Source organism: Acipenser ruthenus, chromosome 37 (genome assembly GCF_902713425.1).
Source record: "Acipenser ruthenus chromosome 37, fAciRut3.2 maternal haplotype, whole genome shotgun sequence".
NCBI classification, from domain to species: domain Eukaryota; kingdom Metazoa; phylum Chordata; class Actinopteri; order Acipenseriformes; family Acipenseridae; genus Acipenser; species Acipenser ruthenus.
The window spans coordinates 608423-624696 of NC_081225.1; the positions used below are offsets into that span (position 1 = coordinate 608423).

At 48.2% G+C, this 16274-nt stretch overlaps 1 protein-coding gene across 3 annotated transcripts; it reads right to left on the reverse strand.

The window, feature by feature from the left end:
* Nucleotides 1-1149: 1149 nt before the first annotated feature.
* Nucleotides 1150-14908, reverse strand: LOC117397777 (cell division cycle-associated protein 2). Of its 3 annotated transcripts, none has more exons than XM_059008381.1 (16): nt 14677-14908; nt 13758-13834; nt 12931-13143; nt 11827-12024; nt 11075-11199; nt 9969-10089; nt 8891-9114; nt 8288-8381; nt 7881-8065; nt 6649-6751; nt 6035-6303; nt 5373-5463; nt 4505-4615; nt 3674-3810; nt 2989-3169; nt 1150-2538 (listed from the first exon to the last, which is right to left on the reverse strand). In XM_059008381.1, exons 1-16 carry the CDS (start codon nt 14754-14756, stop codon nt 1703-1705), a joined length of 3045 nt encoding a protein of 1014 aa, XP_058864364.1. In that variant the 5' UTR covers nt 14757-14908; the 3' UTR covers nt 1150-1702. The 3 variants fall into 3 exon arrangements, with proteins under 3 accessions (XP_058864364.1, XP_058864363.1, XP_058864365.1); XM_059008380.1 differs by having other exon boundaries at nt 1150-2541; XM_059008382.1 differs by lacking the exon at nt 14677-14908 and adding an exon at nt 14572-14646 and having other exon boundaries at nt 1150-2541.
* Between the last annotated feature and the right edge of the window lie 1366 nt (nt 14909-16274).

Sequence of the window (16274 nt, forward strand, 5' to 3'; positions counted from 1 at the left end):
AGATAGCAGGGAAACTTGGTAAAACCGCCTTGGAGACCCATCAGGAATGCCACCATTTTGAAGTCTCCTATGACTTTGATGCCATCTCAGAAAAATGCAGATATGTATCCACTTAGGCAGCTGGAACTAAACTGAACTGGTGGGCTTAAGGCCCCTGTATTTATACTACTATTTATATTACTGGAAAGTTCTAGAAAGTTCTAGAAGTTACTCCAAGTTTACTCAGCACTGAATCTATCTGGAATGTTCTGGAAAATAGGTAAATTTCAAAATATCACTGTCCTGGTCACAAAAGCAAAGTTTGTTGGGAATAATAGCCATTTTCTTTACTTTTGAGGCATAAGCAATTAGGAAATAACACTTACTACCCAGGAACCAAAAAAAAAAAAAAATTTGTTACACGGTGTTATTTAATCTGAATATATTTGAAAATCTGGGGACCCGTTTAGTATCGAGTCAGTCTGTCTGTGACCCTGCCCGGGGAACACACCAACTACCTTGATTTTCATGTATTATTCTATTTAAAAGGGAATGACAGATAAGCCATGTCAGAAGAAAAAGAGTAAAGCGAGAGATCTTGTGTTTGTTTCTACCAGGATGGTTCCTGGTTCACTGTGTGTGTGTGTGTGTGACCCTGAGCAAGTCACTGAACCTTGTGCTCCGTCCTTCGGATGAGACGTAAAACAAACAAGCTCCTACTGGAAGTGACTCTGCAGCAGCAGCAGCAGCAGCAGCAGTTGTTGATGATGCAGAGTTCACCCCCCTAGTCTCTGTGAGACGCTTTGGATGACTGTATTATTATTATTATTTATTTCTTAGCAGACGCCCTTATCCAAGGCGATATACAATTGTTACATAATATCACAGTACAGATAAAAACAGTTATAAAGTACAATCAAATCATTAGCAAACAAGATCGAATTCAATAAAGAATGCATTAAATAAATAATGTAGAATTATTAGAATAGTCCAATTTTCAATGTTCAATGCAGTGAATTGGTTTAGATTACCCCCTCCCTCCCCCCTACTTAAATCATGATAATATAGGACTTTAACAATTGTCAACATATGAAGTGAAATATCCAAAGCGGCGCTGTAATAAATGACAGGACAGTACGTCTACTTTCCCAACTCCACCGCACCCTCTGGTGGAGAGAGGTGGTAGTGACTCTACCTCTTCATTGACGCTGCAGAGGACCGTCTTCACATCCTAAAGGAGATTAACTTTTGAATCTGGATTCTCAGACTCCTGTTTGTGTTTCTTGAATGAGGGGAATATGATGGGTTAAGGGAAACGGTGGGCCAAGTTTACAATACAAAAACACAACTATTTTTTTTCAAAATAGAATTTTAATAATAAATCAAAAAAACGAATAAAATACAAAGTGATTCTATTTTTAAAATATATAAAAAATAAAAAATAGTTTGTGTCTCTTTCAGAATGGAATGGGAGGGGACTAAAAATGTAACAAGATGTGAATCCATGACATTTAGGAACTGGCTGTGCTGGAGCCATTTCACAATCTAAATCGAATCTAAAAACGGGTCTGAAAATTAGACACCATGAAATGAGGAGGGGGGAGGGTTTTCTAGATAAAAATCGACCCCAGATTCTCTTGCAAATTCTCAAATAATTATTTGGTCACCCGCCGCACTTCACCCCCCCACCACACACCCACAAAAAAAAAAGGCGGCAGCAACATCACACAGCTGTGTTGCACCCCCCCTCTCCTGGGGATCCTGTCTGCTGCAGGCTGCACTCTGTCCGCAGGGGGACCCCGAAACTGCTGCGCCTCCTCCCCCTCCTCTTGAGCACGGTGCTGGGAGAGGGGGAGCCCTTGGGGACCCAGCCCAGGCCCGTGGCCCCCGAGTCGCGCCGGTTCCTCATGCTGCGCCTCACTGCGAGGGAGGGGTGGGGCGCAGCGAGGACGTCCTCGATTGAGAAGTCAGAGAGGCCGGGCGCCAGGGTGTGCTCCTGGGGTGTGGAGTCCTGTGTGGGCCGGTGGCAGTGTCCCTCTGGCTGCCAGACAGCACTGCGCCGGCCTCTCCGGGCCCCCCCCACACTCTTCCTGCCCTGGGCTGGGCTGCTGGAGGCTCGTTCTCCCTCCCGCTCCTCCTCTCTGGGCTCTGCAGTCTCCAGCACCTCCCCCTGCAGACTGCCGCTCGCCGCTGTGCCTGGCTGCCCGTTCTCCGAGAGAGCCAGTGGCTTCTTCACCCCAGCGCTGCGTCTGCCCCTCCTCACCGCTGGCTTTCCGATCTCTGCTCCTCCCCCCTCGCTCCCACAGCCCTGTTTAGGATCCAGTCCGTTCCTAGTGGGGGGGCTGCTCTCCCCTCCCCGGGCAGCGGGGGGGTGCACGGTCTCCTGTGCCTGGAGAATAACCTCGGGGCTGGTTGCCGTCGTCTCCAGAGGTGCAGCAGTGTTGGGGTCCCCCTCCCCCCTCTTCGGGGCCGGCTTCCTTCTCTTCACGAGGACGGGGGAGCTGGGTGGGACGTTCTCTTCGTTCTCGGGGTCACGCTGGCTTCCCGTCGCTGCCTCTTCTTCTAACAGAGAAACAAAAAAAGATTGTGACCTGGACCCTGTGGGAGCGGCACCTGTTACCATGCACTCTCTCTTTAGAAGCAAGGAAACTAAAGCGAAGGACTTCACAAAGGTGAAGCTTTCAGCAGCCGCGTCGAGCAGACAAACCCGAGAGCGCGCAGCGTTGTTCTTCGGTACGCTGAAAAGCAGCAGCCGGAATGTTCTGTTCTTTTTTACTTGAGTTACTTCTAGAACTCTGACGGAGCGTTCTGAAGTTCTGGAAGCTCTGCGTGAGGTTCCACATCCCTCTTCAGCAGCGCTGCTCAAACCCGGTCCTCGAGACCCCAGTGTCGCCTGGTTTAAAAACCGGACCGGGTTTGAGAAGCGCTGCTCTATGATACTGGAGATCACAACCAACACTCCCAGTTCTGCAGGACCGCGGCAGCCTGCGCCCTGACCTGGCGTCTCACCTGCGAGTCCCTGCAGCGCCCCCTGGTGTGTGGGAGTGGCCGGGGTGCAGGCTGCAGAATGCAGGTCCTCGGTGATGGGGCTGAGAGCCGGGGGCTTGGAGGCGTAGTCTCTCCCCACGTACAGGGAGCGGTCCACGGGCTTCCCCCCTCGCCTGCCCCGGCGCCCCTTCCCTCGCACCACCTGCAGCACGGAAAGAGGGGAGAGAAGGAGCGTCAGATTGTTTATTTCAACACGCTGGCCCTGCCTGCAATCACACAATCACTGCACTACTCCAAGCAGGTCCCCAGGTTAGTTCACTGGACCGGTCTGATTGATTTTTGATTGGACCCTCCCTCCCTCATTATTGCCAATCCCAAATATGTCCTGAAGAGACAGAGAAAGACTTCTAGCGGAAACGTTTGCCATTGAATTTACACTGAAGACGCTGAGAAAGACTTCTAGCGGAAACGCTTGCCATTGAATTTACACTGAAGACGCTGAGAAAGACTTCTAGTGGAAACGTTTGCCATTGAATTTACACTGAAGACACTGAGAAAGACTTCTAGTGGAAACGTTTGCCATTGAATTTACACTGAAGACACTGAGAAAGACTTCTAATGGAAACGCTTGTCAGGGTCTCTAGTTGATCTCTTTTCAGTTCAATAGCAGCGATGGAGGAGCGCAGTTGACATTTTTCAATCTCACCTCCAGTTTCCTGGGAGCGGAGGCTCCCGTTGCGCCCCTCCTCTTCGCTCGGGGCTCCTTCCTGACGGGACAGGGCTGCTCCGGCTCGCTCTGCTTCCTCTTTCTCCCGGATCTCCGCACGCTCTCCATCCCGGGACCTGCAGACACGCAGGGAGACGGGCAGGGTTAGAAACTCACAACAGCGAGTCACAGCTCCCCTTGCTGAGGAATATTACAAACTGTCACGTGCTGAATTTAGAAACACTGTGAAAGAAACAAGTTCAACGACAAACCGTTTGAACCAGCCGCGTAAATCAAAGGAACTGATAAATGACATCACCAAGCTCTACCGGAAACCATAATATTAGTCCAGTAGTATTTCACGTTAGGATTTTGAAATGTCACCTTTTTGAATGTCAGTTTTTCTGTTAAGTATGTTGTAAACTACAAAGCAGTGTGCAATTCAATATGTTAGCATCACATTATTCAGCGGGTTTCATTCACCAATCATAAATCCAATCACTTTCATTAAAAAAAAGAATTTTAAAAAGAGAATAAAATAAAATATCACATTTACCCTTTAGTCATGTAGTTTGTGGATTTCGACTAAAAAATCTGTTCAATCTTAAAATACTGTTTTTCTGAAACAGCTAAATAAATAAATAAATAAATAAATAAATAATAATACTAATTGCTGTCAGTGGCCCCAGGCTGCTGCTGAATCTGCTCTAAACAGGGAATCCCAGGACTGGCTGCAGCGACAGCGTCTTCCAACAACAGCAGAAACTGGATTACAAAACTTCTGGCCAAAAAAACCTGTTTGCCAAAACTTTTCACGGCTCGGAAACTTACGAGCCTGGGGCGAGTTTCTCAGAATCTCGCAGTCCTGCTCTGCGATGGGGGGCTGAGATTCTGGGGGTCCCTCCTCAGAGACGGGCACGACGGGGGTGGCAGGCTGTACCCCTAAAAAGACGAAAACAGAGGAGTCGGCACAAGCAGGCCGTGCGCAGCCCTGATCATACTGCAGCATTGCCAGCAAAGGAGAGTCTGTGCCACACTGTACAGGAGCTACACTCCCACAGAAAGACACTGCTTTCTTCTTCTAGGAGAAGAAACTCCTTATACAGATCAACAGTAAAGGATGGCATGTCACCAAGACAATGGTACAGTAATGCTACCCCAACCCCATCTCCCCACAACCCCACTCCCCCCAAACCCCAACCCAATCTCCCCCCAACCCCACACCCCCCAAACCCCAACCCAATCTCCCCCCAACCCCACACCCCCCAAACCCCAACCCAATCTCCCCCCAACCCCACACCCCCCAACCCAATCTCCCCCCAACCCCCCAACCCCAACCCAATCTCCCCCCAACCCCAACCCAATCTCCCCCCAACCCCCCAACCCCAACCGAATCTCCCCAACCCCACACCCCCCAACCCCAACCCAATCTCCCCAACCCCACACCCCCCAACCCCAACCCAATCTCCCCAACCCCCCCACCCCTAACCCCCACCCCCGATGCTTCTTGAGTGTGATGTATTAGACTCTCACAGGTGTTCCAGGGCAGCACAGGGTTACAATGCAAGCTTCATATTTAAACACAGTGTAGTTTACAGCAAGTTCAGTAATAATGATACAATATGAGCTAGGATGACAGCAGGCTGGATCTACAGTGCCCTGTTAGACTGTGAGGACAGTGCAGTGGGGTTTGTCGTACCTGGATGTTCTGCTGGAAGCTGGAGGTGGAATTCGACGCGCGTCTCGTCCAGGGTTCCAGCATCAGGAAAGCGGATCACTGTCACACAATCCTAGTTCAAGAAATTCAACACAAAAATCCTACATTTATCCAGAGAGCACGTTGTGTGCAGCACAGAGGAGTCCATCAGCGAGGCGTTTACACCAGGACAGCACAATCACAGCAAAGCTGTGCCACTGTTTGCACGAACCCCAAGTTCAGTCTGCAAGTAAGGAATGATTTATAGAGGATTACGCGAGAGACAGAAATGAAGAGTTCCGTCGAATCCGCTTGGTTTGAGGGTCCCCCCCCCCACCCCACACCCCCGGTACTGTCGAGAGGGGAGAGGGGTGTGACTGAGGGATGTGAATGAATTATACAGCTCTGACAGGTCAGAACTGAATGATGCAACATGTGTAAATTCAATGACTAATGTTTCCACTAGAAGTCTCTCAGTGTCTTCAGTGTAAATTAAGTGGAAAATGACAGCTGGAGAAAGACTTCTAGTGGAAACGTTTGCCATTGAATTTACACTAAAGAGACTGAGAGACTTCTCGTGGAAACGTTTGCCGTTGAATTTACACTGAAGTCTTTCTCAGCATCTTCAGGACATTAACATAAAAGCAGGCAGAGAGGAGGCTCACCCTGGGGCTGTCGAAGTCTGGCTGCGGGGGGGGCCCTTCCGATTTCAGGGGGGTCTTCTTGAGCACGGAGCGGGGCCGGGAGCCCGCGGAGGGGGTCAGGCACGCGGGGGTCTGCCCTCTGCACAGCGGGGTGTTGGGGGGCAGAGTGCGGTCGAACAGCTCGGGGCTCAGCAGCCCCCCGAACCGAACCCTCTTCCTCCCCGGCGTTCTCGCCCCCCCTGGGGCAGCGTCTGTGGGAGGAGGCTGGGCTGGACCCTCTACTGCAGCAGCTGAGAGAGAGAGAGAGAGAGAGACAAGAGAACAGAAGAGATTCAAGAACAGGCCATTCAGCCCCCCGATGCTCGCTCGCTTTGGTGCCAGTGATCCGTTAGCACTTGGGAGAGGAAAAACAAACCCACCCTAACCAGGTTAGTAGAGGAAATGAAACCTCTGGGAATCCGTGGGGAGACGGACCACTAGCTTGAGGTCTTATTGTGGTCAGAGAGGGCAAATGTAAATTCTTGCAAGTACAATTAAATACAAGAACACTCTGCAGAGATCTACTTAAAATTGCTGAAATTTGTGCATGTTTTCCTGTAGATTGGGACTGGCTCTAGCGGTGACCCGTTTCTTACCTGCGTCGGACTCCACAGACGGGTCAGGGAGCAGAACGGAGTCACTGCCTCTCTCGGGAGACTGCGGCAGGCTGCAGCCGTCCGGGTGTCCGTCAGTCAAATACTTAAGAGGAGGAGAACCGAAGAGACAATTAGAAAATAAAACACAAAATCACTTCCCGATACGGTTCCCTTTCAGAGAGGACGCTAAAACATTCCCCACGAGAGGTCAGCTGGAGTCTTTATCGCAGGAGAGTCCAATCAGTCCCGATCCTGGAGGGCCACTCCACTCCAGGTTTATCAGGTAACAGCAGAGAATCAACGACTTCAGGGTCCAGTTTTTTAATTGGTTCAAATAAGTGGAAGGGAACTTTTGTCACCCCTGCACTGAAACATCGCACACTGCCAGAGACAGCAAAGTGTTTAATCTTGAACACGCTGGGGATGTTTGTAACCAATCAGAAAGCCCCTCATGGGGAAGCCCTTCATTACAGTGCTGTTAGAGAGTGCTGTGGGAGACTACATGCAGGCAGCATTTCAGCACATAGGGATAAACCTGAACAAAGCTGACACTGCGAATCCTCCCACACAAACACTGCAGAAACTACTACACAGGGAGCAAAATAAGACTCCCGTCGCACAGCAGTGCGATCCACTCCTGCTTTCGCTAGGAGTTTAATTAGACGCACCTGAGCTTGTTAGCTATACACGCTGGGGCTGATCAAGCTGGTAGTAAAACCTGGAATGGGTGACACTGCTGTGCAATAGGAGTCGTATTCCCGTCTCTGTTGCTCCTTTTTCTATCTGAAGTAGCGTTTTATCTTTTTTATGCCAATGTTGTTTTTTAATTGCCTCCTGGTGTGACCTGGTCTGATTTCAATCCTTTAGATGACCTTTAAAAACCGGTTAATCCAGGGGTGTCAGACTCGGGTCCCGGATCATCGCGGGGTCTCCTGGCTCTCAATTACTAAAGGAGTCTAATTATTTGATTTATCTACACATTGAACACTTCTCTCAAGGGTTCAGAGGTCGTGTACCTGGAATGAAGTAGTTTTTTTTTTTTTTAAATCAGACTCCTGGAAAAACATTTTAAACATGTCCAATAGATCAGTTCTGTGAATTGAGAGTTTAAATTGGAATAAAAACCAGGAGACGCTGCGGCCCGTGAGGACTGGCGATTCACGCCCCTGTGTTAACGTTCCAGGAGCACTTCGAAACATTTCAACTCTTCAATACCCGGAGGGGTAGCGTACCTGCTCTGCTCTGCAGGGAGCGCTCTTGAGCAGGGAGCCTGGGCTCTCCCCCCTCCACAGCGGGGTCGAGGGGGGCAGGGTCTGATCAAACAGCTCGGGGTGCAGCGCGGATCCGAACCGAACCCTCTTGGGCTCCCCGGTGCAGCTCGGAGTCTGGAGAGTGCAGGCGGGCAGGAGAGGAGCCTCTGAAGTAACACAGAGACACAGTCAACAAGAGGCAGGGCTGCAGGGCACAGCAATGACAAGAATCCTGTTTTTTGGGGCGGGGCGGGTTGTAGACAAAAAGGTTTACATAATTTAAAACACTCAACAGATCTCATTAATACGAATTTCAAGGAACCAGCGAAAAACGGTTTGGTCTCATCAGCAATTCGTATTAAATTGTTTTTTTTTTTTTCGGGGCGCACCTGTCCGCAGAGGTTCGGTCTCGTCACCCAGGTCAGGGAAGGGGATCCCCCCCCCAGCACACAGTCCCTCACCCTCCGTCTCCCAGGGCTTCTCCTGCAGAGAGACGAGTTAGACCAGGGGGTGCGAGACACAGGTCCCGCACTGTTCCGGCTTTCCTTCCACCCCAGCGCTCGGCTGGTCTCATTATTTGATTCATTAATTGGACACTCTGAACACTTCTCTCCAGGCCTCAAAACATTTTACAGGTCGTGTACCTGGAATCCAGTGCATTTTCTAAATCAACTGTAAAATACTTTTTTTTTCTTCTTTAAACATTTCTAATTAAACAACTAATTCGATCAATGAAGTTAATTGAGAGCTGCAGTAGCAATGAAAATCCGAAGGTGTTCGAGAGACAGATCCTGCAAACAGCTTAGCCAAAGATAAACTAAGAACGTTTTCAGACAATGGTTTTCGTTTGATAATGGGGGGAGGAAAAAGGCTACGTTACCTAAAACAACACGCAACTGCAGGTTACAGGACACCCCTCAATTATATTCAAGCAAACTGCTCCACAGGACACACCCCTAAAATAAAAAGTGCAGTGACTTTCGGGGCCCTACCTCCTCCTCCTCCTGCTGCTCTGTGATTCCGGGGACCCCTGATGTAAACAGCGCCCCCTCTCTCTTGAGCAGCAGCAGTGCGGGGGTTCCTGTATTCTCACAGAGCTGCTCCCCCTCGGCCGAGGGTTCCAGATCTAGCAGGAGCCCCCCTTTCTTTCTCTTGGACGGAGGCTCGCTGTGCGGCCGTGCCTCTTGAACCCTCGCCCAGGCCTCTGCGTTCCCACCTGGAATACAGGAATCCCGGGAACATGTTAGAGGCAAACTGCTGAGTTTCCTGTAATCTCTAGTATAATGAAAGACATCAAAATAATTTTAAAAAGCAACCAAAAAGTGCGAATCAGTTTACTATCATTAATGAGTCATTAGCAGAGGCTTTTATCCAAAGCAACTCAGAGACTAGGGGGTGAACTCTGCATCATCAACAACTGCTGCTGCTGCTGCAGAGTCACTTCCAATAGGAGCTCGTTTGTTTGACGTCTCATCCGAAGGACGAAGGACGGAGCACAAGGAGGTTCAGTGACTTGCTCAGGCTCACACACACACACACACACACACACATACAGAGTGAGTTAGAGGCTGGGATTTGAACCTCCTGGTATCAAGCCCCTTTCTTTAACCACTGGACCCCCAAGCAGGAATCCAAGTGCAGACACCGTCCGTCGAACGGCAGGATTCCTTTACAGTGCCTAAAACATCGCTCTGTAGTGCAGCGCTCCCTCGCAGCAGCACGACTCCCTCATGCACCGATCTGGTTATTTCACAGTCAGGCCACGCTGACAGTAAAACGCTATACTCTGCGGTCACGTCACTGATTTCACTAGGATAACGAAACAGAGGGAGTACGACATCATAACATAGTAACGGAGACATTCCGATAAACTGAAATCAGGAGGTGAAAAGCGTGGAAATAAGACTCCTGCTGCACAGCACTGAAACCCAGTCCAGGTTTTACTACCAGCTTCATCAGCCCACAGTGTGTCTAGGTAACAAGCTGGAGTGTGTCTTATTATTAAACTCCTGGTGAAACCAGGAGTGGATCGCACCGCTCTGCAATGGGAGTCTTGTTTGTTTCTCTTACTGGGGGTCGGGGCTCCAGCGAAGGGGTTCAGAGCCTTGTTCTCGTCCACAACGTAAAGAGAATTCCTGAAGGCAGCCATCTTGTGTTTCAGGGCTGAGGAGCAAGAGGGGAAAGGGCTGAGCTGGAGGGAGGGAGAGGGGGAGAGAGAGAGAGAGAGAGAGAGAGAGAGAGAGAGGAGAGAGAGAGAGAGAGAGAGAGAGAGAGAGAGAGAGAGAGAGAGAGAGAGAGAGAGAGAGAGAGAGAGAGAGAGAGAGAGAGAGAGAGAGAGAGAGAGAGAGAGAGAGACTCAGTTCATCAGTAAGCACACAGGTCGCCTCCCTGTGTGATCAGACACCAGGATCTTCACAATATCCTGTTGTACTTTCACTATTAGGTATCAAATCATGTTTTCTTAAAAAAAATAAAATCCGACCACCAGCTTGTATGTATTGATGCAATCTGAACCGGTGCATTTCGACTTAACTTTCACGGGTAACAAAATCAGAGCAAGTTATCAAAACGATCTAGTTTAAGAGAAAATTAAAAAACAGGTACAGGACGCCCGTTTAAAAATGCACTAAGAAAATAGAAACGTAGCCTGTGCTGAAAGGAGGACAGCAGCACTGCATGAGAAAACAAATAGAAATACAAAATAATCTCTCTCAAACACACACAATAAAACAACCCATCTGAACAACCAACACAAAACGCTTAACATTTACTCTGTTAAAATACAGATTTATTTAAAGACACAGAAATGGTTTATTATACAGCTCTGGCCTAAAGCATTGTATCTCCCCCTATAGAATGAACTGATTGTGCTTCATGAAGTCGAATGAAACCTGCTGAATAATGTGACGTTAACATATTGAATTACACACCCAGCGCTTTGAGAAACGTGACATTTCAAAATCTAAACATGAAATACTACTGTACTGCTATTATGGCTTCTGGTAGACTCATGCAATATCATTTTATTAGATGTTAAATTAAACATCTAAATTATGTTCATAGTTAAACGTGCAAAACTTTTGGCCACAGCTGCACACAAATCTCTCATGTGCTGCCTGGGGGCTGTTTCTGCAGCAGTCTGAACGCACACAGGGGGGCGCTAGTGGGTTCCCTACCTTTGGGACTGGGCTGGGCTTGGAGAGGAGTCTCTGTCTGGCGATGTGTCTGATGAGGTAGTTGGTCTCGGGGGAGCCCCTGGTCCCTATCGTGGACCGGCGCCGGGCTTTCAGAAGAGCCTTATCTGCAGAACCACGAGAGAGAGAGAAAGAGGAGGGGGGGGGGGGGGAGAGAGAGAGAGAGAGAGAGAGAGAGAGAGAGAGAGGGAGAGAGAGGGGAGGGGGAGGGAGAGAGAAAGGGGAGGGGGAGAGAGAGAGAGGGGAGGGGGAGGGAGAGAGAGGAGAGAGGGGAGGGAGAGAGAGAGAGAGGGGAGGGAGAGAGAGAGAGAGAGGAGAGAGAGAGAAACAGACTTAGCTTCTTGCAGAACAAGCTTGCAGATAGCTTTGTTACAAAAAAATGTCGAAGGTACTTTTTAAGCTGCTACCTTGAGATTTTTATTCATTGAAATATATTTGCAGTGGCATAAATATTTCAAGATTTTTTTTTTTTTATTTAATTTAAGTTTTAGAAACATTTTTATACAAAAAAAAAACAAAACAAAACAAAAAAAACACGTTTTGAAAAAGGAGAACAAACTTCTAACCCCCCGGGATGGGAATAAGACTCAGACAGCAGTGTGATCCAGTCCTGGTTTCACTAGGAGTTTAATAATAAGACACACCTGAGCTTGTTACCTAGACACACTGGGGCTGATCAAGCTGGACTGGGTGACACTGCTGTGCAGGACCCTGCCTGCCGCTCAGCTCTCTACCTTTCACTTCCTGTCGGGGGGTGAAGCTCTGGGCAGCGATGCCCAGGTCAGCCGAGGTCACCTCCGCGAAGTCGATGGGGGGGAGCGGCTGGAACAGGCCCTCCGGCAGCCTCGGGAAAGTGGGATCAAGACGGGCGATCCGACTCGGAGAGAGAGAGGAGGAGTCGGGAATGTCTCCGGAGTTCTGTCCATTCTCTCCTGGGATTGAATCAGACAGGAAGGGAGAGAACAACGTGTTACATGACGAGAGACTGGAAATCTCCCTCCGCAACAATCACACGAAGGAGGAACGAACCGGACCTTATTCCACATCTCTGAGCACAATATTAGAACATAAGAAAATTTACAAACGAGAGGAGGCCCCATTCAGCCCATCTTGCTCGTTTGGTTGTTAGTAGCTGATTGATCCCAGAATCTCATCAAGCAGCTTCTTGAAGGATCCCAGGGTGTCAGCTTCAACAACATTACTGGGGAGTTGGTTCCAGACCCTCACAATTCTCTGTGTAAAAAAGTGCCTCCTATTTTCTGTTCTGAATGCCCCTTTATCTAATCTCCATTGTGACCCCTGGTCCTTGTTTCTTTTTTCAGGTCAAAAAAGTCCCCTGGGTCAGCATTGTCAATACCTTTTAGGATTCTGAATGCTTGAATATTACTAGCTTGCTCTCCTGGGTGGTTTGTTTTGTAAGGAGCTAGACTTCTTAAATGGTTATGGCACCCTAATCCTTGATGCACAGTACTGTGTGATGCCTTGCCATTAAAATGGGTTTGGGAAGGTGTGTTTTTTCCCCCACCCAGCATAAAATCTAATCATAACCTCAACCTGTTCTACTAATAAATCTAAATTATAGATAGATAGATAGATAGATAGATATTATTTAACGCTCCCTTGACCCTAAAACCTACAAAAACTCCACTTTAAAACACACAGGGATGAGAGTATGAAATTAAAAAACAATTCTAAAAAATGATTACAAAAAATTAATCTTAGGGGCAGTCTGAATATGTGGATAATGTCACGTTCTCAATTGGTTTGCATCTGATTTGATGAATTGTTTTTTTCTGAGCTGCAGCGAAGGCGTCAGGGTTCGGCTCTCGGACCCCCACCTGCTGAAAGCTGCTCCGCGGGCACCGGGTCCAGCGGCAGGAGGCCCCCCCTCCCCTTCCTCCTCCTCGGGGCCGGGGGGTTCTGGAGCTGGGCGGGGGGGCTCGGCCCGTTCTCCTTCATCTCCCAGCTCCGACTCGCTTCAGGCAGACAGCCCGGAACCTGCTGCTTCGGGAGCTCATCCTCGGGGTGAACGTCAGCCTGCACCTCAATACCTAGAAGAAACCAGAAAACAAACCTGTCAGGAACACAGGAGGGTCAAATCCCGGCTCAGCCACTGACTCCCTGTGTGTGTGTGTGTGTGTGTGTGTGACCCTGAGCAAGCCACTGAACCTCCTTGTGCTCCGTCCTTCGGATGAGATGTAAAACAAACGAGCTCCTATTGGAAGTGACTCTGCAGCAGCAGCAGCAGCAGTTGTTGATGAAGCAGAGTTCACCCCCCCTAGTCTCTGGAAGTCTCTGTGGATAAAAGCCTCTGCTAAATGACCGATTCATAACAATAATAATATCCCTCTGCCATCACCACCCAGTTGAAAAAGAGAGCCATCTGTATGACTGTGACATGCTTCAACAGCACAGCGTGTAGATGACTAGCATCGAATTAGAAACGGTTAACAGACCATGGAAACAGAAGAGGCATTTAAGATCTAGACGAGGCGTTATCGTGCAGGTAATTGTCATTTTTCTACTATTAGGAGGTCAAATTGGGGAGGTGCATTTAAAACCGATTCAGATTTTGCAATGAATCACTCCCGTTTCCTTTATAAAAATGTAAAAAAAAAAAAAAAATTGGCATGTGCAAAATGCAGAACAGGTAGCTTGAACTCACCCCCCGACCTGCAGTCTACAGGTAACCATGACGACTGCGCGAGAGCTGCTCCGTCAGGGAACTCCATGGGGCGACACCTGATCAAAAAAAATTACAAAAAAATATATATATTATTATACCAGCTTCAGTCACTGCGTGTGTAACTGGACCGGGTTAGGTTTGCTATCTGTGCATCTACTATATAATGCATGTGCTATTTTTTCTAATTAGTTTAATAATAATAATAATAATAATAATAATAATAATAATAATAATAATAATAATAATAATAATAATAATTAATTCGCGACCTAAGGGTTTAAATCTTCTATATATATAATTTTGAGAAACGGGCAGTGATGGTAAAATAACTCGTTTTTGCCCAGCGAAATCAGCTGCCTCACTTCACCGCCACTATATTTAACTAACTAGTTATCGGTAGCAAACTGTGTACAGTACGATCTTTTATAAATAAATACATAAATAAATAACGTTATGTGAGCATAGCACTTGCATTCAATTAGTATTCATAACGACTGTATATCGGTGTGATTTTAAACGAACGCAGGCTACCGGTAAAGCCGAACAGATTTAAAAAGAAACTGTATTCAATTTCATAGCAAATAAGAGACTAGCCTGCATCCGTTAGGGCAGGATTATAAAATTAAAAGCTTCACACTGAAATATGCGTGACTTACAGTAACTGTAAAGACAAGCTTTCTTTAAAAAACATCGTTAAACGAATCGGGTTTTAAACCGTGACTCGATCCACGTTTTAAAAACACAACCGAGAAAAACTCGAGACCTACCAGAAGAAAACGGACGAGTGGCTTACCTTTAAAACACGCATTCGCTATCTAACAATACAAATGAATCCCTATTTAAAAAAAAACCCCGATGGATAATGATAAATATAATATAAAATATTATAATAATCTACCTGTAATCCGTTCCTCCCCCAGCAGCTCGGAGAAAACATTCAAATTCCGCTCCTCCCACACTGGAGCGCAGCAACTTCATATCACTCCGCCGCGAAAACACCGAATTCAACTCATTCTCATCTAAAAAAAAACACCAGATAGAATAAATACATAAATCCCAGACTTCTGTGAATATTTTAAAGTTTTATCAAGCGGGGTTTTCTGTCTCTTCTCCAAATCCTTCGGCAGGGAACTATTTAATTGCCCCAATACACGCGTCCAGTTGTGTGTGCCGGATCTCGTTTATTACAAACTGCCCAATCGGGATGCGACGGAAGGGTCACGTGCCTCTGAATCAGCCAATGAGATGGAAGTGGGCGAATTTGAATTCAAAACAGAATTTATTTTTTTTTGTCAGCGCTGGACTGACACAGAGACGGGCATGGCGGGCTGTATAAACGTGGTTGGTTCATTCATGCTTCAGACTCGACATCATTCCTGGTCGGACTCGAGGGTCTCGGACCCTGTCCCACAGGTGGCAATTACGTCACTCTCGGGACGTGCGTCTTTTTTTTGGAAAGTCGCACCGCATTTTGTCACGCGTCTGCCACCTGGAATCGCAGAGGGAGGCTGTCCAGAGAGTATAAGAGCCTCCCTTTCTCTTTCTCCGCTCCACCGGCACAGAGCAGAGGGAGGCTGTTCAGAGAGTATAAGAGCCTCCCTTTCTCTTTCTCCGCTCCACCGGCACAGAGCAGAGGGAGGCTGTTCAGAGAGTGTAAGAGCCTCCCTTTCTCTTTCTCCGCTCCACCGGCACAGAGCAGAGGGAGGCTGTTCAGAGAGTGTAAGAGCCTCCCTTTCTCTTTCTCCGCTCCACCGGCACAGAGCAGAGGGAGGCTGTTCAGAGAGTATAAGAGCCTCCCTTTCTCTTTCTCTGCTCCACCGGCACAGAGCAGAGGGAGGCTGTTCAGAGAGTACAAGAGCCTCCCTTTCTCTTTCTCCGCTCCACCGGCACAGAGCAGAGGGAGGCTGTTCAGAGAGTATAAGAGCCTCCCTTTCTCTTTCTCCGCTCCACCGGCACAGAGCAGAGGGAGGCTGTTCAGAGAGTGTAAGAGCCTCCCTTTCTCTTTCTCCGCTCCACCGGCACAGAGCAGAGGGAGGCTGTTCAGAGAGTATAAGAGCCTCCCTTTCTCTTTCTCTGCTCCACCGGCACAGAGCAGGTCCTGTTTTCTGTACCTCAGAGCTGTCAATCCTGTGTCGAGTCCCTCCCTGTTTACAAGCTGTGAGGCAGCCGGAGCAGTTGCAAGCAATGGCCTCTGGATGGCGACACAGGGCTGGAACATGGCTTTCGGGACGCTGGCTATGCAACAATGGACCAGGAAGCAGGGAGTGTCTGGTGAAGTACAGGGCAATGTGGACAAGCAGGGCGCACAGGATGAAGGCTTTGCTGATAGGATGCGATAGCCATCTTCTGAATATAATCACAGAACTTCTTAAACAATACACCGTGCCAGCAGACAACCACTTTACTCCCATACCCGACCCATCAAACATGCTCCCTATGTGACTGTGTTTAATCCTGCACTGACCCCAATCTGTAGTATCTTGTATTTCACCTGCC